At 35.6% G+C, this 25,480-nt stretch overlaps 1 protein-coding gene and 1 pseudogene across 1 annotated transcript in view; both read left to right on the top strand.

The window, feature by feature from the left end:
• Positions 1–25,480, top strand: part of NRXN1 (neurexin 1) — a 1,110,090-nt gene that overhangs the window by 928,223 nt on the left and 156,387 nt on the right. The window contains 1 exon segment of the mRNA XM_038551252.1: positions 16,245–16,416. Coding sequence (XP_038407180.1) covers positions 16,245–16,416 — 172 coding nt within the window.
• LOC102156575 lies at positions 20,796–21,255 on the top strand (annotated as a pseudogene).

The following is a 25,480-nucleotide window of genomic DNA, read 5'->3' as shown; positions in this document are numbered from 1 at the left end:
ATGATAGTTTATTTCATTTCTTTTAAAACCATTTAAAGGTTTCCTGTAACAGTACTTATACACAGTTTTTTTTTTTTAATACAACCAAACTGGTTACAAAATTCAGATCTATATACATTTCATTATTGATTGTGACATTTGGAAAACTTGACCTGCTGGAAAGTTATTAATATTTCTGTTTAAGTATTAAACATATCACTAGGGGAAACTACAACTAAATTTCTCATTTCTTCTCCAACTGAGTCACATTTTGTTTAGCAAAAAACTTTATAACTGATTTTGTTATGAAGATGATAATATTCTATTGGATTTGCCTGAAAGCTTGAAGCACATCTTCCTAAAATGACAATGAATACTAAAAATAATTTACAGAAATCTGTTAGCTGTGAGGGGGGAAAAGATATTAGAGAAAAACAGGGTGTAGACAAGTGGGGAAAGAGGAAAGGCATTGGCCTTTTTTTCCAGGTGCTCTTCCATAGAGTTTTAGAGCATCTGGTGACATTCAGACTTATTACTAAACCTAAAGGGAATTATGTATGCTTCCATTTCTATTCAGAGGGCTCCTGAAGTATGAGAAAATCTACTCTGACCCTAGTACAGCTGAAAATTTAGCTTGCTAGTAATTCTGAACACCTGGACTAATTTGATGCCTATGAAAGAAAAGTTGACATGCTCTACCCACCCTTACCTTGGCAAGTTTGTCAGTGTTCAAAGCCTCATAAAATGATAAAGGTTTGAGGTCCCAGGATATTCTCATGCAGCCTCTTCTATTTCCAGTGGGTCTTCAAGAGTATACAGAGGCAAGTAGCATGACATGGTCGAAAAACATGAGTTTGAAACTTGTGTTGGATATAACTTGATATAGTTCTGATTTTAGAGAATTCACCCACTTGATTTGAGTTTCAAACATGCTCAACATAATGATTGTAAGACTGATAAATAAGAGTTATTATGAGGATTAAAGGAGTGAAAGTTTGCAAAGTAATCATTGCTTGGTATATACAATAGAAGGATGTTGACATCCCTCTCTTCCCAAGGCTTACTACACATCTAAATGGTAATATCTTTTTAACACCTTGGAATCCTTCTGAGAGGCACTCAGATATGGCTGAGCATGTACAATGTGGAACCAGATCACTTGAGACCAAATCACAGCTCTCATGCTTATTAGGCAGGTGATTGGGGATGAAGTCATAAACGTATGAGACAGTTTCCTCATCAAATAACTGGAAATAATAATATATATTTTAATATAGTATCTTTTATAAACTGCTTAGAAGAAGTGCCTGGCACATAGCAAGCATTCAAGAGGGGTAGCTGTTATCACCATCACCATCTCCACCACTGTCATCATCGTCATTGTCGTTGTCGTCGTCGTCATCATCATCCATCTGCTGCCAAATATAGCCCTACCTCTGTATCCACACTCATTTGGGAAGTTTGGCACTGATTTTATAGAATAGTGAATAAGTTAGCTATGTTTCCCATTTGGCTTTAGAATGAGATTAACGATTCATTTCTCTATGTATTTTTACCTTCTCAGTTAGGTTTGGTTTGTGTTCATTGTGAAGGAGTGCACATGTTTGGCAGGGTACCTATATAAGTTGGATGTGAGATTGCAACATGTCAATCTTGCTGTGATATTTAATGATTAAAAATTTGTCACGGATAATCCAAGTCCATCAAAAAAATACTGTTAATCAAAGAGACTTGGCCTTCCTAAATGGCACTGGCTTTTCAAGCATTGTCAGGACAGACCTTTAAGTGTCTTTTGTACTTCAGTGGGTGAACGTTAATAAGTTTTTGCTCCAGAGAAGGGCATTTCCATAGACAAGCCTTGTACTTTTGCTCAGCAGATTTGATGCCCAGCTCCATCCTGAAGTCCTCACGATTCCTTTCCCCAAAAAATGTAGGGGATCCATAATTTGAAGATGGAGGGAGCAACGAAGGAGCTAATCAGACAGAAGCAGAATAGCAAAGATCCTAAGATGGGACAGAACATGGTATATTTGTGGAAATGAAAAGCCAGCTAGTATGACAAAGCAGTGAGGAAAAGGGGGAGAGAGAGAGAGAAGAGAGAGCATGTGTTCCTTTTTTTTTTTTTTTTAAGATTTTGTTTATTTATTCATGAGACAGAGAGAGAGAGAGAGAGAGAGAGAGAGAGGCAGAGACACAGGTAGAGGGAGAAGCAGGCTCCATGCAGGGAGCCTGACATGGGACTCAATCCCAGGACTCCAGGATCATGTCCTGGGCTGAAGGCAGGCGCTGAACCGCTGAGCCAACCAGGGATCCCCGCATGTGTTCCTTTATAGAGGGCTAATAATTTGACTTTGCTCTAGATATTTATTTTGCCATATATCTTTACCCTGTTATCAGGATCCATAGTCTTCTCAAAATATCCTCTGGCTTTTCTAGGCAAACAGTGAGAAGGGATGACCTCAGGAATCCTCCACTGGTTACTGTTCTCAAGAAGATAGCAATAAACATTATATCGGGTTCGCGATGTTCATGAATTATTTACAGTTGAGTACTTTATATGTTTTTGTCTTCAAAATTCTTGGCCAAATTATAGGAAAAACTCATATTTTGGCTTTATTTATTTGAAATTTTTCCAAAAGGAAGATTGGATGAATTCCTTTTCTTATTTGAAATTCATAGCCGGGAAAAGTACATTTTAGGGACATGGGTATTGAACCTTGTTCATTTTCTCTTCCAGGTGAACAGGGAGGTAAAAGAGTCAAAGGTGAAAACTTTTTTCTTCAAGTAGTTTGTGGAGGGTACTTAAAAAACTAGTCTAGTAATTTCAAATGGTATTTATAAGGTGGAAAGTATACAGAGAACTCTTGCTACATCATAAGATAAAAGGGCTCTCTAGAGAAATAAGTTAACAAGACATTCTGCCCACAAAGAAACAAATGTGTTACATGAACTTTGAAATGTAAGCATAGAATGATGAATCATTTTTGACATTGTAGAAGCAAATGACTTTTGGAAAATGTGGTGAGTCCCTGTTGATTCAGAAAGTCTTTATATATTATATTTCATAAAGCACATTAATGAATGAAACTTAGGAACAAACAACTAGATAAATGTCAAGATGCATACTGTTAGGTTCTACATTTGTATCAATATTTTTCCATTCTTCGATTGGAAGATCTTTTAAGTGTGCTTAACTATCTATTTTCCAATTGCTCTATTTGTCCATACGTTATATTTTTGGGGTTATTTTTGGCACATAATGTCATAACATGCCTTTATTCTCCTACATAAACTTTCTGGATAATACCTACATATATTCACATAATTTACATATCTCCATTTCTATAAGGGATCCATATATTTATATCTGTATCTACATTTGTACATAAAAGCATCCGTCTTTATACCTACATATTTTTGTTCCTTGAAGCCTGTGCACACACTCTTTTCTCTGCCTAGAAAACTCTTACTCTCCTATTACTGAATTTTTCTCCTCCTCAGAAAGGCTTCCCTTAACCACTCAGTGCCTCTTGTAACACCCTGCTCTTTTCCTTCTTGACAGCTAGCATACTTTATATGCTAATATAAATTTTAATGTAGAAAGAAATAACTCAAGTCTTAAGCTTCATGTTGGCAGCAGTACCACCTGTTTTGTTAACTACTGTTTATTTAGAATCTAGCAGAATGTCAGCATAGTAAGAAGTCTGTATTTGTTGTATGAATGAATGAGTGAATGAATATTGTTGAGGACAAAACTCATGTGTTAAGATATTTCCAAAATTTTAGTGTCATTTATGCAAGAAAATCATGTATTTTAGGGAAATGATTGTATGTAAACACAACCAACAAATACGTTTAAAAGTTTTTGAGCCCTAGAAAGAGTAGTATAGTGTTTTGAGAAATATACTGCACCTGATAGGCACTTGATAAACATTTCTCGACATTATTTTATTTTATTTTTTAATATTTAATTTTTGAGTCAATATTAGTGTTTTAAGATAAAGAAAAGTCATAATCTGCAGGAGTCTGGCCTTCGAGATTCCTTATGCTCTCCTGAAAACTCTGTTGTGCCAAAATCACACACATACACATAAATTTATTTTTGAAGGCTGCAGAAATTATTCCCTGCTATGCAGGGGATATTAGAGCCTTGCTGATTCTATGGAAAATAGTCTTTGGTGAATGCCTTTCTCTGCCCATATGCACACATTTGCTTTTTCTGAAGATGTCAGACAGGTAGGTAGTCCTGGACTAGAAGTCAATAAGAAAGAAAAGGAGAAAGGTAGCACTGTCAGCTTTTCTCTTGGAATGCATTTCAATTAGGGCTCTGCTTGAGGCTTGTGAAAACCAAGATAGCATTATTAAAAAGTCAATCCATCAAACACACTTGAAAATATTATCTTGTTATTATTTTTCTGGTTGCAAGTCACAATTCACCAAACAGTACTTTAAAAAATGATATCCCTTCCATACTGACCTTTTCATTTCATATGTAGCTCATAAACATTCATCAACTGAAGCATTAAAAATAATTGCACCTATCTCTTGATATTTGTTAAAAATATTTTTATAAAAAATATGAATGTTAAAAATTTAACATTTTAAAAAAAAAATGTTACTGAGGTAACATTTACCATACAGAGAACTAAAATAATCATCCAAAGATGTTTTGTCTATTTGTCTGAAAAATGTGGTGCTCTGTGCTATGGAAATTTGGAACATTAGAGTTGACTGTAATTATATAGTCAGCTTTCCACAAAAATGATGGTCCTGAGATATAACAAATAAATGAAACCCACAAATAATCCCAAACCTTTTTTTTATAGGAAAACCTTTTTACATAGAAATGCCAACAACAAGCAGAATTGATAGAGGTGAAAGTCCTTTCCCTATCCAGTTCCTGGTGGAGGTAATAATAAGCAATGTAATGGCCCAAAGACAAGGAATCAGAGAAAAACAGAGAAACAAAGGTTATGGTTTTAATCAGCACTTGAAACACAATGTTTATTGCACAGTTTCCTGAATGACTGTAAAATGTGAGCAAAGCTAATTTAATACCCAACCAAGGGTTTTAAAACAACAGTAATAAAACAAATTTAAAAAAAAAAGAACTTAAAAAACGAAACAAAACAAGCTATGTCTGATCAGCCCACTGCACTTTGAACAGGGCTAAACTTGCACCAGTGTGAATCTTACCTTTTCATGCACAGATCTGAGGAATCTGTCATGATGTCATGTCAGATGCCATGGGCTAAGTATTCAAACCAGAGATACTACCATTGAAAATACTTCCATAGGCCACCAAGCAGTGCCTGTTTTTTGCTCTGTTTGATTTCTGGGTGTTTAAAATTATTATTCAGAGGAAGATATGATTTCTTTATATATAAGGACATTCTTTATATATAAGGACACATTTAAAGAGGGGTGTTTCTATTTAGTGGTAGTTGCCATTTCAGTGGATGGGAATACAAAATTAATTATCCCAGTGAGATGATTTTGATTCCTAAGAGCATCAGATAGCTTTATTTCATTGTACATTGTTTGTGATATCATGCTGAGATGTGCAGTTTGGACCACAGGTAATTTACAACGAAAAAGGCTTGATGAAATCTCTGAACCCATGGCCACTATGGAGAACTTCATAAGGGTCAGGAAAATCTTTCTAAATATAAATGATAATCTAGTTATGATTCAACTTATGAAACAGACAAAATCTGGACAATCTCCAAATATCCACATAAAGGTATTGCCTGTTTGAAAGATATTTTAGCCAGTTACTTAATAGGCTAGTTTCACCTAATATTGTTTTGATTCTTGATTTAATTTCCTCTAAAGACAGATAATATGAGGAAAGGAATGCATTAAAAACACTTGGTGATGTCTTTGGAACTCAATGTCCATCTGTCCTCAAGAGGAGAACTCTTTGACCCTTCTTTCTTAGCACCACCAAGTCCAACATCCCTAGCAAGGTAAAAGTTCTTGCTCATAAAAACAAGTCCCTCCATCCCTGCTGGAGTGAAGGAGTCATAATTTCTTGGGAAAGAACACCTATGATTTATGAAAGTGTGCCAGATTACTTTGAGATATCAACCTAGTAGGATACCCCTCTACCCTCCACCCAAATTAAAGGATTCCTGATTTAAACACATAATAAAATATTAGAGTTCATGTATTTTATAAATTTTGAAAAAACCGAAACTCATATTCAGATTTCAGTGTCTTTGATGTATTTAAAAAACTAGTATTTTTTAAATTGTGTGTGTGTGTGCGTGCATGAATGTTAACTGCTTAGCCATTCATGTAGGCTTTTCATAGAGTTATTGTATCATTGAGATGGGAGGGGGCATAGGGGTTCCTGATCATGCAGTCACTGCTTCAGTACAAACAATGGCAGGATGATGTATCCCTTACATGAACATGATTCGATTTTAGAATGTTTTCTCTTAAGCCACCTGGTAGATAGATGCTCTGACTTTGGTCAAGTCTTAGCCTTTTTGAACTTTTGCTTTCTATTTACAAAATAGACATGCTGTTTCACGAGTTGTGAAGATAACTGAGATATTGTGTGTCCTAACTAAACTGTCATGGCTATATAATTCAAGTATTATATTAATTAACTTCCATCAACCTACTAAGAAACAAAACAATGGTTTCCAAATATAATAATAATAATAATAGGGGCAATAATAATAGTGTAGCTCATAGGTGCTGAGTAGCCATTAAGAGTGCTAAGAACTTTATATGCATTATCTCATCAAAAAGAAATTGCAGTGTGATGAAAATGTTCTGAAATTAAATACTGCCGATGGTTGTACAACCTTGTGAATATACTAAAACCACTGAAGCATGTATTTTAAAAGAGCACATTTTATGATATGTGAATTATATCTCAATTAAAAAATTGTATGTGAGAGTTTTGGAGAATTACAAATATACAGGTGGTCTGCAAAGTGCTGGAAGGATACGACGAGGCATAAGTCAGTTTTTTTTTTCCTACTCTCAAGATCTCTATAATATGGTTGAGACGTTAGAACAGATGCATAAAAACTAACAACTATAGAAATGTGTGAGGAAGGACTGTCACAGGCTTACACAGAGTATTAGATACTCTGAGAACCAAGAGATGAGCGTAAGCATCTGGGAGATAGTATCACTCTCCAGGATGTAGTTTCATAGAATCAAAGGAACTCTAGAATTTTGTGGAATGGAAACAGATTAGGAAAGACATACTACCCTTAATGGAAACCTGATGAGAAAATGAAAATACTGTTTCCTTAGAATGTATTTCCTCTAAATGAGATCTTTCTGAAGTGGCATCACTGATGATCTCACCCACTTCTGGTTCCTTGCTGTGGGGTGCTATGAAATCTAATTGGCCAAAAAGAAAGATAAACTTTATTACTGCTTTCTTCCTGACTCAATCCTCTGAGCATCCCTTGGCTTCAGGATCTTTTCCTGGAACATAGACACAGTTAAAGTCACTTGTTTTTAAAAAGCCCCTCCACCATGGTCAGGTCCCAGCACTGATATTTACTTGCATTCTGATTTGGGACACATTATTTAAACTCTCTGCATAGGCAGAAAAACATAGCACTCAGCCTTCAGGTTGGCTGGGAGTTTTAAGTGATAAATCTTACAGAGTTCAACGGGTTGCACCCAGTGAGCCCTCTGGGATATACGCCCTGCAAAGAGAAGGGAGACAAAGGGAAGATATTTTCTGTGTCCCTGGGTGTCTTTGGTATACACTAGCTATAATACAGTGATCTGAATGTTAACTTGCTCCTGCCACACATTCAGAGGCTCCCTGAGGCCCTTGAGAGCAGTTCTCCACAGTGTGCCCTGCTCCCTCAACTGTTTTGTGGGTGTGAATATTTGTATGCATAATTTGTCTTCTTGATTTTGATAAAAAATAAAAAAATTCCTCTAGGACAGAGAACACACTTTACATGTTTCTACTGTCTATATACTTAGCCCAATGCAAAATGCATGTTATGTATTCGATTTTTGTTCATTAGATAAATAAATTAAAAAAAATATTCAGTGGGGAAAGTGGGCGACAAGGCAACAGTACCTTCTTTTTCTTGAAATGATGATGATGTGTGTATGTTTTATTTGGGGGGAGGAAGTAGCGCATTTCCAGCTCAGTGCCAGTTTAAAATAACTAGACGAAAAACACATCTAGATTTGTAAACACAGTCTCTACCAGCTAGTAAGATCTCTTAATCCAATTTCCTTTGGAAATGTATTTGGGTTAAATTAGTAATTATCCAAATCAGTCTGTTTGTTTTGAGGTGAGAGAACAGGTGGCTGTCTGACACACTCTGCAATGTTACTTATTCCAGCAACAGTGACTATAGGCCCCAGAGTCCCCCTCAGGCCTTAAAACCTCTGTTCCCTGGTGAAGATTAGTCTCTGGAGGAGCAAAACATAACATTCAGCCTGACTCCGATTTCAGTTGACAATGTAAAATTGGACCGTGGGAGTTGTTCTGTATTCTGAAATGAGCATAAGCATTCAGTGTATTTGAAGGCATTGTCAAGTTTTAGCCAAAGTGGGGCCCTGGAGTATAGGACTGTCTCGTGTTGTACAACAGAAGCTTGTAGACCATAAGCAAGTATCCTTGCTAATCTACATGCCATTCTGAGTTGCACCCTGTTCATCTTGTTTGTTGATACTCCAAAGGTATAAACAAAAATAACAGTAGATAATTTTCTTTTTCATTTTTGGTTGTTTTCCTTGACACAGTTGAGCCACACAGTTCTATATAACAACCCCAGTATAGGGTAAAACAAAATCAGTGGACATATCTGTGTGCCACATAAAGGATGAATCTTTACGTTTATGTATTCTGTTTTATATGCATACAGATTGAAATATGTCTGTATCTGTAATATACAGATGTCTTGCTTGAAATATGTCCAAGATATCAAGGACATCATTAAATCTTAATCTTGGTTAAAATAGATATTTTCAAGTGAATATGTGATTACAGTTGGAATTAAAAGGTGCATGAAACTATGCTAGAACTTTCAAGTTCCTTTCCAGTGTCATCTTTCATGTTTCCTTTTAACTTGGTTTAATAATATAATCCTTATTCAGAAATGAGCTTTTGTGGAAAAAACTAATAATTACCTTTGTCACTGTTTATTTAATGAATCCATGGAAAGACTTCATTAAATTATGAATGTCTTGTTACTGATATTCTTATAATAGATTTTTGAAATTATGTGTGAGCCGGTTATCTATTTCAAGGAAGATACAATGCTGAAAGATCAGTACATGTCCAGTGAAATTACTGCTGGTTTTGCTAATACAATATTCATGAGACTTTGCCAGAGACAATCACATTTAATCCCAGAGAATAAGAATTTGAAATGGATTCTTTTAAATTGTAATTATCCATTGGCAAGAAAGTTTAACAAGTTTTATTGTTTATGTAATTGAAATGACTTGTTATTCTGTCAATATGGGAGGGGTGTGTTTTGAGAATATTTACAGTTTCTGAGTGGAATCATAAATACTAGTCCTCTAAATATGCTTCATATTATTATTCTGTGGTTTATATGCATTTTTAAAGATTTATTTTAGATAGAGGGTGAGAGTGTTTGCACATGTGAACAGAGGTAGGGGGAGTAGGGATGGGTAGAGGGAGAGGGACAGAGAAGCCTAAGCAGACTAAGCTGAGCATGGAGCCTGACACGGGGCTCTATCTCACGACCATGAGATCATGACCTGAGCCAAAACCAAGAGTTGGACACTTCACTGACTATGCAACTCAGGTGCCCTTTTATGTACATTTTTAATTCATTTATTTTCAGAGAAGAATGGATTCTGGCTTGATGTAGTCTGAGTAGGATAAATAATCTCTGACTTCCTGTGGAGACTATTGTCTGAACCTACTTCACTGGTATTCAGTTCTGTTCTAGCTGACTTGGAGTTTGAATCCAGGAAATAGCAAAGGTTTTGGATGTCAAAGGACCAAATCAACATATCCAGGAAAGGATGGACATAGATTAAAAGTCAGAAACTCTCTAAGCATCACCAACCCATGTTCCTTTATATATATTTTTGATATGTTGCAAGAAGTGAATCCCTGCAGAATCTGGGGATTTCTATATCCTAGAAAATATGCATTGTACATTTCATTTTGCTGAAAAGTTAAGGATAAGGTAAAGGGACTTTTTTCAGAATTTGGTATATTTTATACCTTTAGTATTATAATGCTTCTGATCACAGAACTTGAATCTTGTTAATAGTTAGAACTTGTTAGTAAGAGTTCCTATCAAAACAAGTAGGGAACTTCAAGAATTTCTCTCAGTCTCTATCCTGGAATGGGAAATAGGTCTGTCATAGAAGAGACCCTAAAACAGTGGTCAACTCCAGAGTGACATATATCTTCATGCTCTTGTTCTGTTGAAAGAGCTGATTCCTGCAATGCAACAGGAATTTAAGTCTGGTGTTCTGTGGAATATTTTTTTCCTGACCCCAGGGAAGTCGAGGAAAAGTCTCAACACTGCTCATGTCATTCTTAGATAGTGTAAAAAAAAAAAAAAAAAAAAAAAAAAAAAGTCATCTATTAACTTTTATGCATAGGAAGTAACTTCAGTTCACTCTTTTGTAATAATAAGTACAACTTCAGTTAAAGCTAGTTTATTAGCCCTGCCTGGGCTGCCTTGGAGCTGCTAGTTGCACTGGATGAGAGATGAGGTTATTTCTCCTCTCATTTCAGTGATGTTCACTTCTCTTCCTCCTTTCTGGCTCCTCCAGACATGAAGCAGGAAAAGGAAGAAGAGATAAGGGTTCTCCTTGATCTTGGCTAATATGATAGTAGCCATCTAGCTGGGTTTAGCCTATAATGAAAACTGACACTGGGGGGGACTTTGGGGAAGCATTTTAGTGGTTTTTTTAGTGCTTTTAACCACATCATTCATTGGACTTTCTTTACTTGCATTTCCCTTGAGGCAGGTAAATGCACCTCCTTCAGGTGGTTATTTAGGATTTCTGCCTTAGTGTCCCTGGCCATCTGACTGTCCCAACCACTGCCACCAAGTTCTAGGAGACAAGTATCAAACTTTCTGAGATGTTTCTTTGGCGTCCTTTTCCCCTGCACTTGAGATAAGGGAAAAGTAACCTTCTACCTTGGAGGTACATACAAATCACATCACAGCTCAGTTGTCTCCAAAAATACTCTTCCAGTTATCTACTTCTTTTTGGCCTTTCTCTCATCTTCGGTGAGCTGAAAATAGGTAATTAATTGCGGGTCCCAAAAACAGTGGTCAGTGTTATCCTTTGCAAGTCTTGTACCTCATTTTGTAGAATGGAAGGGGCAGTCTTTTTTGACTTATTATCATCTCAAGATTGCAGCTGAAATTAAGAAAAAAATTAGTCCATTTTAACATCCTATAATATCTGTAAATCAGTTGCTTATTGTCCTCTATAAAATTATTTTAAACATACATTGATTGATACATTTGTACAATCTGCAAAACACAGAATGAGGCCCTGTGGTACTTCTACTATAGCAGAAAAGAAAAAGCAGGTAGCAAAGAACAGCTAGCTTAACCAAATCTGTTAACTGTAGTTAGAGGATGACCCAGTATTCCTCACATTCAGCCTGACATAATCATTCGGAACACAAATTCTAGAGTGAGACTGCTTGGGTTTGAATCACAACTTTTCCCTGTATAGCTGTGTGTCTTTAGCCAAGTTATCAGATCACCTTGTGCTTTAGTTTTCTCATCTGCCAAATGGAGATAAAATAGTTCCTCTCTCATGGGGCTGTTATGAGAAATACCAGAGTTAGTATTTGTAAAGTACCATAACACTATAGGGGTGTTTGTTAAAGATAACTTAACAAATCTCTTAAATAAGGTTCTTAATTTTTACCCCCTGTGGAGTTATATCACATACATGTTAAAAATATATACCACGTTAAATAATTTACTGAAAATGAGCAAATTGGAATCCTACCAAAATGAGGAAATAATAATTACTTGCACAAAACACCTGTGAAGGGATCCCTGGGTGGCGCAGCGGTTTGGCGCCTGCCTTTGGCCCAGGGCGCGATCCTGGAGACCCGGGATCGAGTCCCACGTCGGGCTCCCGGTGCATGGAGCCTGCTTCTCCCTCTGCCTGTGTCTCTGCGCCTCTCTCTCTCTCTCTCTCTCTCTCTGTGTAACTATCATAAATAAATAAAAATTAAAAAAAAAAAAACACCTGTGTGAAAAAAGTCTAAAAAAAAAAAAAAAAAAGCCTCCACAGGCCCTTGGATAAAATTTTAGTTTTCATGAGAATCCTGCTGTTTGTTTATCACTAGAATCATTCTACAGAAAACCGAAATGCCTTATAATGGAATATATTTTAAAGTAGAGATTATGAGATATATGGTAGACATTGAAAATAAATCTGGGGGAAAACAGTATATCTGAAGTCTAGATAGCTTTTAAAATTGCCCTACTCCTTGAACCAAAGTAAAAAAGGAAATATACTTTTAAGTCATGTTGCCCATCAAGCCTAAAACAAACCAAAAAACATAAATTAAAGTCCATATTAATTATAAGAAAGAGATCCTTTATGGATAGTAAGAAGCAGAAAAAAAATGGGAGCCTTTTGCATATGAGTATGAAGGGTACAATGAGCAATTCCCAGATAACGTCCTCAGATACTTCCATTTACTTGATGCGATTTTATACAAGATTTTCTTAAAATAACTCTCAGCCTAAGCCGATGCCATACTTTTACCACCTAGTTCAGTGATGGGAATCCAGTGAGAGGTTAAGAGGATGTAACCACGTCTTCAGGTTTTCTGATATTCTCATTGTAAATTTCTACAAGAATGGTTAGATTTTGTGTCCTTGAGACCCCTCTTCTCCCATGTTCTTCCTCTCAACTGAGGTTTGATGAAAGGTGAGCTGCAGACAGTTAGAGGTGATGTACTCTGATGGGGGCCTACAGTGCAGGTATTCTGTGCTACTGATTAAGGGCAAATCCACATGCTTTACAAATCAACAGTGCTCGTGGTGGAGTTGACAGTCCTGCTGTTAGAGAATGCTCCTCAGAGGCAGAGGACATAAGTACACGCTTCTCTTTGCTTCCTCACATTATGAATTTCTAAAGTTAACAGCCACAAACTTTGCACTTCGACTGATTTTAATGCTGCTTTGCATAATTCAGAAAGGAAGCTAATTTTAGATCACTGTTTCTTGCCTTAGATAGACACCAAAACTGGGGGACCGAATCCTAGTTCTACTCCTTGTCTATTAAGTTACCCGACTTGACCAAGTCATTGTACCGTCCTGTGTCATAGTTTCATCATCTATAAAATAAAGAAATTGAATAAGTTTCAGGCTGTTAGCATTTGACTCTTTTTGTGAATAAGGACTAAGAAATGGTACTCACATACCTGTCCATGTGCCCCATGCCCTTTAGAATGCTATTCTTTGTTATGAGGATTTATCATTGGACTCCAAACAGACTGAATTGCTGTGATTTTAGGAGTTCTTAAAAGAGAGATTTTCAAGGCTTTTTTGGGGGGTGTTGGCAGATGGTAAGAGTGGAATAAAGGAACTATGTTAGAGGAGTTGAGAGAATGTCCTCCCACACAGGCAGCAATGCACCTTTTCTGTGGCAACCTCTGGGAGTTCTCTTGAAAGTATTTATATTGGCCTATCAGTCGTCCATGAAAAAGATGCTCCAGATTGACCCAAATGTTAAGAATCTTGCTTCTAGGATCTGAATTTATCAAAAGCAAATTTGAAGAAGAGCAATTGTTGTCTAAATCATGTTCTTGAATAATATACTGTATTACATATTTTTTTTTGTTTAAATTTATGGCTTCCTAGAACAGAGAGTAGGAGGGTGAATAGGGTAACTACATGACAAGAGGAAGTGCCTCCTAGAGGACCTAAATATATATAGTTATGAAAAGAACCCAAGATGAACTTTACTGAACTGTGAATATCTTGAGAGAAGTGATTACACACACATAATTAAGTGATTTTACATACACGCACACGTATGTATCTCTGAATCTGTTTTTACTTTTTATTTATTTAAAATAGAAAAAAAAATTGACCTGTATCTGCCACCCCTCATCTCCTGCCTCTTGTAAGCACCAGTCTGTTCTCTGTATCTATAAATGTGGTGTATTTTTTGTTTTAGATTCTATATATAAGAGAGATGACACAGTATTTGTCATTCTCTGATTTATTTCATATAGCATAATGACCTGGAGGTCTATCCATGTTGTTGCAAATGGTAAGATAGTCATTTTTTAAAGGCTGAATAATATTCCATTGTATATACCATGATTTCTTTATTTATTCATCCATCTATGAATCCTTAGGTTGTTTCCGTTTCTTGGCTATTATAAGTAATGCTTCAGTGAACATGGGGGCACATATATCTTTGTGAATTAGTATTTTTGATTCCTTTGGATATATTCCCAGAAGTGGAATAGCTGGATCATATGATAATTATATTTTTAATTTTTTGAAGAACTTCTATCCTGTTTTCCTTAGTGGTTGTACCAATTTACGTTCACATCAATAGTGTACAAGGGTTTTCTTTCCTTCACATCTTCTCCAACACTTATTTTTTGCCTTTTGATAATAGCCATTCTAACAGGTGTAAAGTGATATCTCATTGTAGCTTTAATTTGCATTTTCCTGATGATTAGGATGTTGAGTATTTTGTTATGTACTGGTGGGCCATCTGTATGTCTTCTTTGGAAAAATGTCTATTCAGATGTTTGCTTATTTTTAAATTAGATTGTTTTGTTACTGTTGAATTGTATGAGCTCTTTATGTATTTTGACTGCCAGACCTTTATCAGATGTATGATTTGCAGTTATTTTCTCCCATCCAGTAGGTTGCCTTTTCATTTTGTTGATGGTTTCCTTTGCTGTGAAGAAATTTTTTAGTTTGATGTAGTCCTACATATTTATTTTTGTTTTCGGCATGAGATTAAAAAAATCACCACCAAGACCTATATCAAGGAGCCTACTGCGTATGTTATCTTCTAGGATTTTTATGATTTCAGGTCTTATGTCAAGTCTTTAATACATTTTAAGTTAATTTTTGTGTATGGTATAAGACAATTGTCCAGTTTCATTTTTTTACATATGGCTGTCCACTTTTCCCAACACTATTTGTTGAGGAGAATGTTCTTTTCCCATTATGTATTTTTGGCTCCTTTGTTGTAAATTAATTGGCTGTGTATGTGTGGGTATATTTCTGGGCTCTCTATTCTATTTCATTGATCTGTGTATCTGTTTTTAATGCCAACACCTTAGTGTTTTGATTTACTGTAGCTTTGTAACATAGTTTGAAATCAAGGAGCAAAATGTCTCCAGCTTTGTTTTTTCTTCATCAAGATCGGTTTGGCTATTCAGGGCCTTTTGTGGTTTCATGCAAATTTTTTGATTGCTCTATTTCTATGGAAAATGCCACTGGAAATTTAGTAGGAATACATTACATCTGTATAATGCTTTGGGTAGCATGGACATTGTGACAATATTAATTCTTCTAATCCATGAATGTGTAATTTCTTGCCATTTATTTGTGTTTTATTCACTTCATGTCATCATTGTCTTATAGTTTTCAAAAATACAGATATTTCACCTCCTTGGTCACATTTATACCCATACATTTTATTCTCTTTGATGTAATTGCAAATTCAATTGTTTTCTTAACTTCTCCTTCTGATAGTTCATTATTAATGTAAAGAATTAGTGTAAAGAGATTTTTATCTATTGATTTTATTTCCTGCTACTTGACTGAGCTCGTTTATGAGCTCTAACAGGTTTTTTTTAAAAGATTTTAATTATCCATTCATGAGAGACACAGAGAGAGAGAGAGAGAGAGAGGCAGAGACACAGGCAGAGAGAGAAGCAGGCTCCATGCGGGGAGCCCGACGTGGGACTCTATCCCAGGTCTCCAGGATCAGACTCTGGGCTGAAGGCAGTGCTAAATTGCTGAGCCACCGGGATGCCCCATCTAACAGTTTTTTAATGGAGGTTTTTTTTTTGGTTTCTATATATAATGTTGTGTCATTTGCAAATAGTGACAGTTTTACTTCTTCCTTCTAATTTGGATGTCTTTTATTCCTTTTTTCTCACCAATTGCTGTGGCTAGAAGTCCCAACATCATGTTGAACAAAAGTGGCAAGAATGGACAATCTTGTCTTTTTCCTATACTTAATTCTTACTAAATACTAATCAGTATAATAACTTCATACAACTTTTTTTGTCCCCTCCTCCCTTCCAGCACCAAGGAAAAATTGGAGTTAAATTTAATGTTGGGACAGATGACATCGCCATTGAGGAGTCCAGTGCAATCATTAACGATGGGAAATACCATGTAGTCCGTTTTACGAGGAGTGGTGGCAATGCCACGTTACAGGTGGACAGCTGGCCAGTGATCGAGCGCTACCCTGCAGGTAAGCCAGTGAATGTGTATTGGGAGAAGATTTTATGAAAAACAAACTGGGAAACAAAGCACTATTTTGCGTCCGTTACACCAAATTGTGGGTTTTCTGAGAAACCAGCAAGTATTTATTGGACTTTAAAATCATGTGAATGTAATGCTGTCCTAAACTGTTCTTGATACAGTGTACAATGACATTTTATAGGAGAACTTGAAGGCACACGGTATCGTTTGCAAAATTCAGGACATCAGTGAAACCAGAAAAATGCACACATAAAAGGCACAACATGTCAAAGCTCTTTTTACTGGATCTTTGCATTTGAACAAAGGAAAGGCTTTGTCAAAAGTAACAAAGTTAAAATCTAAAACTCAGGGAAGGAATATTACATACTTTTCTCTGAAAGAAAATAGGACCAGGTGGTTCCTTTGATGGTGGGGCAGAGCTGAAACTTGTGAGGGCCATGGGACTAACAGAGAAATAGTAAAGTAACAATATGTAGTACTATAAATCACAAGTTATAAGAACATGTAACTAAATGACATTTGTTTTCACTGTCCTATAACTATATGGGAGTTTCACAAGGATTCTATGACACTAGCATTACTCATTTCAGGTTTATAAAATGAACATTAAGCTATTATTGATAAAATAAAAATTACCTTTTTCATTGTTAATCAACTTTGTCAGTTCTACATTATTGAAACAAAAGCAGTAGATGAGAAACTTAAACCAAGGTTATTTGTGGTTGCATATGGTCTCAATTAAAAAAAAAACATGTTATTTTTAAGTAAAATAGAAATTGAAAGTATAATGGTTATTTTATTTCATTTATTATCCTCTTTATATTTTAGTACAAAGAGGTCACTAAGAACATCAGCCTTACTTCTCTCTACTCCCCTTTTTGATACAACTGACTTGTACAACAGATTTATAGCACAGAATAAAGAAAGAATATAAAAAAGAAATGTTCATTTTTTGCAGTAAAAATGATTGCCAAAATGTGCATAAGCCTCTGTTACAAGTATTTGTTTCTTGACAGAAATAATTTGAGGAAATAACTAACTTATTAAATAAGGATTAATTTTTCTTAATACTGACTCAACAATTAGGAAATGTTTAATGAAATGTCTGTGATGCCCTTCTGAACCTTTTCTGATTTAAAAACGTCTACATCTTCAAGCCTCATTTCAGACCTATTCTGTAAACCTGGTGCTCTGCAAATATTTGCTGAATTAAGTATAATAAAAAACTCAACTCTATGACAAAACTCAGAAGCAAGCACATTAATATGTCTAGTACCCAATATAATACTGGCAAGCAGTAGGTATTCAATAAATATTTGCTGAATTGATGTCCTGGGAATTATCCTGATTTTACTCTGCAATTAAGAGAATGTACACCTACTTTTACTATCTGCAATAAGACAAAGGAATGGAGGATTTGGAAGAAAAGTAACTTAAATATGCATGCAATGTCACATAGCCCCTGCTAATATCTTATTGCATTTACTGAAATCCTACTAATATTTTTTCATAAAATCTACAGCCTCAGTGAGATTATGGAAAAGTAAATTAGCGGATTTCCTAAAAAACAGATTAATCAATACCTATTTCCTGAGAGGAAGCTATTGCACTGGACACCATGGAAAATGTAAAGTAGGATAAGGTCTAGGCTCTGTCTCTGGGGGTATTGTGTTTGTGAATAGTAGACTGAACATGTAAATTGACAAATCCTGTTACTACTGTAGTATGACAGTTGCCTCTTGAAGCCTAGCATTGTTTCACCAATTAACTTGTTCAAAGTATTTCATTTTATTTATTTATTTTTTATTTTTTTAAAGATTTTATTTATTTATTCATGATAGACACACAGAGAAGAGAGAAAGAGAGAGAGAGAGGCAGAGGGAGAAGCAGGCTCCATACAAGGAGCCCGATGTGGGACACGATGCTGGGACTCCAGGATCACACCCTGAGCTGAAGGCAGGCATTCAACTGCTGAGCCACCCAGGGATCCCCAAAGTATTTCATTTTAGTAACTTTTAATGCTTATCACACTCTCCGTACTGCAGTCTGCAAGAACTCTATTCTAGTGAATGCTAATGGTGACCTATGAGGAGAGAAAGTCCTACTCTCAAGTTAGTTTGGGAAAATCTCTATTAAATTAAGTATAAAATATGTATACTTGGACTTTATTGATATCCATAATGCATCTCTAAAAGAGAAATATAGTATGCATTTCCCAAGCATAGATAATCAGAACCTAGTTTTCTAATGTATTAATGCATTTGGGTAAATGTTTTATGTTTTAAAGGATTTCTATACCTCTTTGATATATTTTATCTGATTGACAGTCCTTTAATTTTGCACATACTAGATGCTATGTACTAGATATAGTTCAAAAAGGCATCACCTTTACTTGTGGCAAGCTCATGTTTAATTTGAATACTAGTCACTGAGATTGGGACAGTAAATTACTTAAATATTTGTCAATTATTTGTATATTTTTCTAGACTAATATTTGTTTAAAATATGCATTGTCTTATTTAGCAATTAAATGGATGCTCAGTATAGGGAACGGTACAAAATATATTTAAAAATCAAAAGCTGGCAAAAAATCAGAAGCTGGAAATATCATAATAGTTAAGGAATAAATCTTTAGAAATAGTTCTTTTAGATTCAACCTCTTTTGTATTTCGTCAAAGATTCTGTGTGTCCTTTCAGTAAAAAGTATTTTAGATAATATTAATTAATCAAGAGTGAGCAAAGTTGAAGAAGTTATTACGAAAGGGACAAGCAATAGTAAAATGTAGAATCTGTCTTCAAGAATATTAGAGCATGTGGGGAATTTCAATATATACATTAAAAAAGTTAATGATCAATATGTAATGAACTCAGGGGACTCACCATTGTGGTTATCAGGCTTTTTATTTGATTTTTTATTTTAAATTGTTTTATTTATTTGAGAGAGAAAGAGCACAAACAGAGGGAAGGGGAAGATGGAGAGGGAGAAGCAGGCTCCTTACTAAGCAGGGAGCCTGCCACGGGTTTAATCCCAGGACCCTGGGATCATGACCTGAGCAGAAGGCAGATGCTTAACAGACAGCCACCCAGGTACCATTCAAGTATTATATTAATCATCTGTTCTGTGTGCATTTCAGCATGATATTGAGGTAGGAAATAAGCCATGAAAATTTCAAATACCTTTTTCTTTTGGAGCTTTATCTGTGACAATACCATGAAGGCTGAATACAAATCTAAAAGTATGTGTCATCAAGATTAAAGTTTTTAGAACAAAGCGATTTTACATATGAATTCAATAGAAATGTCTAGTACCTCTCTTTTATATTGGTTTGTGGTATGACTATTTTTACCTTAAAAGTTTTTTTATTGTTGTTTCTCTTCATTAGAAAAACAGCTGGACTAATGCTTTTACCACCAAATCCTATAATCAGAGAAGCAGGAACCAACAGACTATATTTGGTTCCTTTTAAAGTGCCTGCACTGCAAAATATAGGTAATAAGGATTGAAATTAGTAATTAAGTATAGCACTTAACCTTCCATTATAGGGCTTTGTGGTAAGTGCTTTTATATGAAGCAGTTCATCTGGTAGCAACGCTATACCTTTAATGAAAAGCACCTAAAGCATTGACCAGTGGTATTACCCAGGAATTGTCTGGAAGACTTTCATAGAGAAACTAATTAGTAGAGGTAGATTTTATGCTATTTTTCAAGTATATGAAATACTCCTTTAGCTCAACAATTTATATTGTTGAGTTAAATTAGAATAAATATTGAATTTTCTGAATAGCAGACCCAATTTCAATTATTTTGTGTACATGGAGCAATGAATAGGAATAATATTTTGCAAGCCATTTAAAGTTGAGAAAGCCATTTATTGGTACTTATTAGTTAAAGCTCTAGAATATAATGCATCGTTAATCTCTGATTTGTTCCTAATTATAGTTATGTAGCAAAATTTCTCTCTTAACAAAAATAGATTTTCTTATCTCACAATGTTAATCCACAGAACTTAATATACTCTTACTTGCCCAAAGTAAAGATTGCTCCAGGTAAATTGTAGTTACCTTTGAAGATAAACCTTTGAGTTCATTTGTCTATCAGTGTGCCAAAAAATGTCCTTTACACGAGGCCAAATATTCATTTTATTTCTGTCAAATTAACACATCAAATGAACAAGTATTTAAGGGATATATATACGACATTAAAGGGACATACTGAGCTTACCATCTGGTTACAGAGATACATAAAAATTGTCGGAGATTAAAAATATACTATATGAGGAAAATACAAGAGTTATCTTATAATATACAGTTAATTTCTGATTAAAAAATACAAAAAAAGACTTTGCCACCAAGCTGGGAATCGGGGAGATGGCTGGGACTGACCCCAAGACCTTGCAGGATCTCACCTTGGTGGTGCAGACACTCCTGCAATAGAGGCAAGATAAATTTCAGACCATGTCCAACCAGATCATTAGAAGAATTGATGACATGAGCAGTCGCATTGACAGCCTGAAAAAAAACATTGCAGTCTTCATGACCCAGGCTGGGGTGGAAGGGCTGGAGGGGGAGAACAAGATCCCTGCCACAACAAAGAGCCGAAAGCAGCTAAATCACACTGAAGTCCAGAACAGCATTTTTACAAGCTGGCAGAAGACTGAATGGCTTTCTGAAGCAACTGCTATGTGTAGACAAGTTTTCTATTCCGGAGTGTACGTTCTTCTTACAACATACTGTATAGTTTTACTGTAGAGTAATCCTCTCTCCTGGTTTCTTGAACTCCACATCTTGGATCTTGGTCAGTTGTGCTGTTAAATATTAAACACTAAAAATTTGGTGGTTATGAAAAAAGAAAAGAAGAAGAAGAAGAAGAAGAGGAGGAGGAGGAGGAGGAGGAGGAGGAGGAGGAGGAAGGGGAAGGGGAAGGAGAAGGAGAAGAAGAAAAAGAAAAAAAAGAAAAAGAAAAAGAAAGAAAAAAGAAGTACAAAAAAGGCGGGTAAATAAATTCCAAGGAAGAAGAATCGATTTTGGAATGAGTGGTCTAGTAAGCCTGTGAAAAAAACTGGAAACTTGATTTGGCTCTTGAATGGCTAGATTGTTACTTAGAGGATGGCATGCATTTATTTTAATGAGATTAGCAGGAAAAGATAGAGACAGATATTTAGAAAGCTATTAAACAGTACAGATATCAAAAGACGGAGGCCTAAAGTAGGGTGTGAGAAAATAGAGAAATAATACAGAACGCAGTAGAAGTTCTGGTCAACGACTGAATAGAAGAATCATTTCTACTTTTAGTCTGTCTGTCTCTCTTACCAGCAATTTCCCAACATTCTTTTGCTGCAGTGTCATCAGACTGCACCAAGTAACAATGCAATGGAAACCTGTGGTAGGAATGAATAGAGAAACCAGAGACATGTTTTTTGTTTGTTTGTTTTAAGATTTTATTTATTCATGAGAGGCAGAGAGGCAGAAACTTAGGCAGAGGGAAAAGCAGGTTCCCTGTGGGGAGCCCGAAGTGGGACTTGATCTCAGGACCTGAGATCATGACCTGAGCAGACGGCAGCCACTCAGGCATCCCAGAGACATGGTTCTTGCTTGCTAAGAGTTTAATTTTTTGTGAGACAAGGAAGATTCAGAAAAACTGACCAATGTCAAATAAAATGGGTCAACTTCAGAATTACTAGTGAAGAGTTTAATTGATACAGTTTTTTAAAAGGAGAAAATGGTGGTCTGTGATGCTGTAACAAAGCAGATCATTTAGGAATAGGGGAGTTAGAAAGATAGGAATATCCCAAGGAAAGCTCTATAGAAATAGTGTAAATATTTTTCACATGACCATTCAGTTTGGCTTGAAGATCTTATGAGTATTATCTCTAAATCTTGACTTTGTTTTCATCTTTGAGAATTGTTAAAACATTTCAGAGCTCCGGAAAGTCATAATGATGATGTCCCTTTATTTTTTTTTTAATTTTTTTTAATTTATTTATGATAGTCACACACACACAGAGAGAGAGGCAGAGACACAGGCAGAGGGAGAAGCAGGCTCCATGCACTGGGAGCCCGACGTGGGATTCGATCCCGGGTCTCCAGGATCGCGCCCTGGGCCAAAGGCAGGCGCCAAACCGCTGCGCCACCCAGGGATCCCTGATGATGTCCCTTTAAATTCTATATACTTAGAGGCACCTAGGTGACTCAGTGGTTGAGTGTCTGCCATTGGCTCTGGTTGTGATCCTGGGGTCCTGGGATCGAGTCCCTCATCGGGCTCCCCCTAGGGAGCCTGCTTCTCCCTCTGCCTATGTCTCTGCTTCTCTCTCTCTCTCTATGTCTCTCATGAATAAGTAAAACCTTTAAAAAATAAAATAAAATAAATTCTATATACTTAGTTTAGACTGATTGATTGAATTTTAGTTTAAGTCATCAATAATTAGTCTCAACTATCTATTTGAGCCATTCTACCGTTTAAAGATTTCTAGGTGATACTAAGCGTTGGTTGGTTTGATGATCTTGGTGTTTTTATTTAGTTTTATCAGAATTTTTGCTATGTATGATGTAATTGAAAAAATCTACCACATTTGTGATCATAGCATTTGAAGGAGAAAAGGAACTCAAAGATCTATTCCAGCTCCTTCATTTTTCAAACAATAAAATAGAACCTTGGAGAGGCTAGTGGATTTAATCAGAATCACTGGCTAGTTCATAGTAAAGTCAAAATTACACTCTTTTTTACCAGCTCTATGTACCTGACTTTATACTATCTGGAAGATGGAAACCAAAAGAAGAGAATCATTAGATAGATATTTCAACACAGCAAGTATACTCTTCATAGCTAAATATGAAGACTTAAACAATTGGTCATAGTTGTATATATTGGTGCATGTCACAGTCTATTACTTCTGCTGACCAACACAGACAAATATACACACAAATCTTATGAGTGCACAAAAAGTAATAGAACATAGAACAATAATTTTCTTAGAAAAACCACAGTTATTTTAGCTAAATTTGGGAGTCAATAATACTCATTAGTATAGGCACTGGTTATTTTTTAACCTCACTTTTAAAGTGTTTTTAGCAAACTAAGTAACCCACTATGAATCATCATATTTTCCTGTTCCTGCAGCACTCAACCTTTAAGTTGACGTGATTTCAAACTTTATATATTTATTCCACTTGCTATACTTCTTTCTTTAAAAAAAAAAAAAAGATTTTATTTATTTATTCATGAGGGACACAGAGAGAGAGACAAAGGCAGAGACACAGGCAGAGGGAGAAGCAGGCTTCATGCAGGGAACCTGATGCGGGACTCAATCCCAGGACTCCAGGATCACACCCCGGGCCAAAGGCAGGCGCTAAACTGCTGAGCCACCCGGGGATCCCCTGCTATATTTATTTCTCAGTGACATTACTTGAAGCAGTTGATTTCAGTAACCAGAGGAGGAGTGAGTCATTTGAGGATTCAGGTCGTAGGGATCCTTAAAGATTATTTGGGAGAAAAACTGTATCGTAATAGATTTCTTACATGTGTTAGTTAAATGTATTAGATATGGGAAATATTTGAATTTTGTTTCCCTCCTACAATAGTAAGGCAGTGAAAATATAACTTTCTTAGGAACCTGAGATAAATCACAGAGAAAACTCAAATCATTCGTTAAATAAACAACCAATTTTTGGTAGAGTCCAACAGGAGATGATAATCAGGACTTGTCACATAGTAGGCCTCTTAAATAATTATTGAATAAGTCCAGTTTCTTCCTTCAACTTCTATTTAAAAACATTGTCTTTTATGATCATTTTTATCCAAAATATCCTTATGTGCATGGGTGAGTATTCATGTGAATATACAGATCTTTAGCTTTTATTTGATATGTTTAACAGTTTACTAAAATTTTCTGGTAAAGCTTACGTACTATGAACTATCTGAAATTTCAAATACTGTAGCTGTGTTAGATAGAATTAGCGACTAAAATTTTCATGCTTCCAGTGTTAATTATCTTCTTTCATGGTGTTCAGTTTTTCTGAGACTTCTGGAGCTTTTCTTGAGATGAAACAGAATGAACATTTTATTCAGCAATATATTAAATATACTTGCCTAAAATGCCTAACTTCAGAGAGATTGTATCCAAGGAAATAGAAAGAAACAATGCATTCTCATTCTAATAGATTCTCAGTGACCTGGGGTTTTGGTTTTTTGTTTGTTTGTTTTTATGTCAAAGATTTATTACAGTTGCTGTAAGGCAATCACATTAAGATTTTTAATTTTCTGACAAAAGAAAGAGAAAGTTCCTCTGATCATTTGGTAGGCTTTGGCATCATTTATGCTACACAGGTTAACAAGCAGAAATAATATAAATAAATATAAATAGCACCTTCTTCATGATTTCCAGAAGATTTCCCCTTTATCTTCTTGCTCCACACTATTGTCTCCAATGTATAATTTTAATATTTTAAGTTTTTATCATAATAAAGGTATGTATTGATCCCACTCCTGAAAAATACTCATATTACACAGAAAATGGCATTATCATAATTTTAAGTAAGGATAGCCTAAGTATTGACTGCTGAATTGGTTTCAGGGCCTTTTTTCTAAAGATACTGATAATCAGATTAATGAATTTGCTTACTGCTTACAAACAATGAATTACTAATGTCACATACAAAAAATTAGTTACTACCACAAAGCACAATTTAGATTTTAAGAAGTGAGGTAGAAAAATGTTTAAAGAAATAGCTAGGGGCGCCTGGGTGGCTCAGTCGGTTGAGCAGATACCTTCAGCTCAGGTCATTATCATAGCCTGGGATGGAGCCCATGTCTGGCTCCCTGCTCAGCAGGGAGTCTGATTATCCCTCCCCCCTGTAGCTCCCCCTGCTTGTGTGCTTGTGCACTTGTGTGCTCTCTGTCAAATAAATAAATAAAATCTTTAAAAAAAGAAATAGCTAAAGAGTGAAGGCCAGAGAAATTACATTTTTAAGGACCTTGGGTTTGAAGGAAATTTGACAGCTTTTCCAAATGTTTGGTTGATTTTGATAAGATTTATAGTTTTGTAACAATACTTTTA

This window comes from Canis lupus, chromosome 10 (genome assembly GCF_011100685.1).
Source record: "Canis lupus familiaris isolate Mischka breed German Shepherd chromosome 10, alternate assembly UU_Cfam_GSD_1.0, whole genome shotgun sequence".
In the NCBI taxonomy this organism is placed as follows: domain Eukaryota; kingdom Metazoa; phylum Chordata; class Mammalia; order Carnivora; family Canidae; genus Canis; species Canis lupus.
This window is presented reverse-complemented; position numbering and strand designations above follow the sequence as displayed.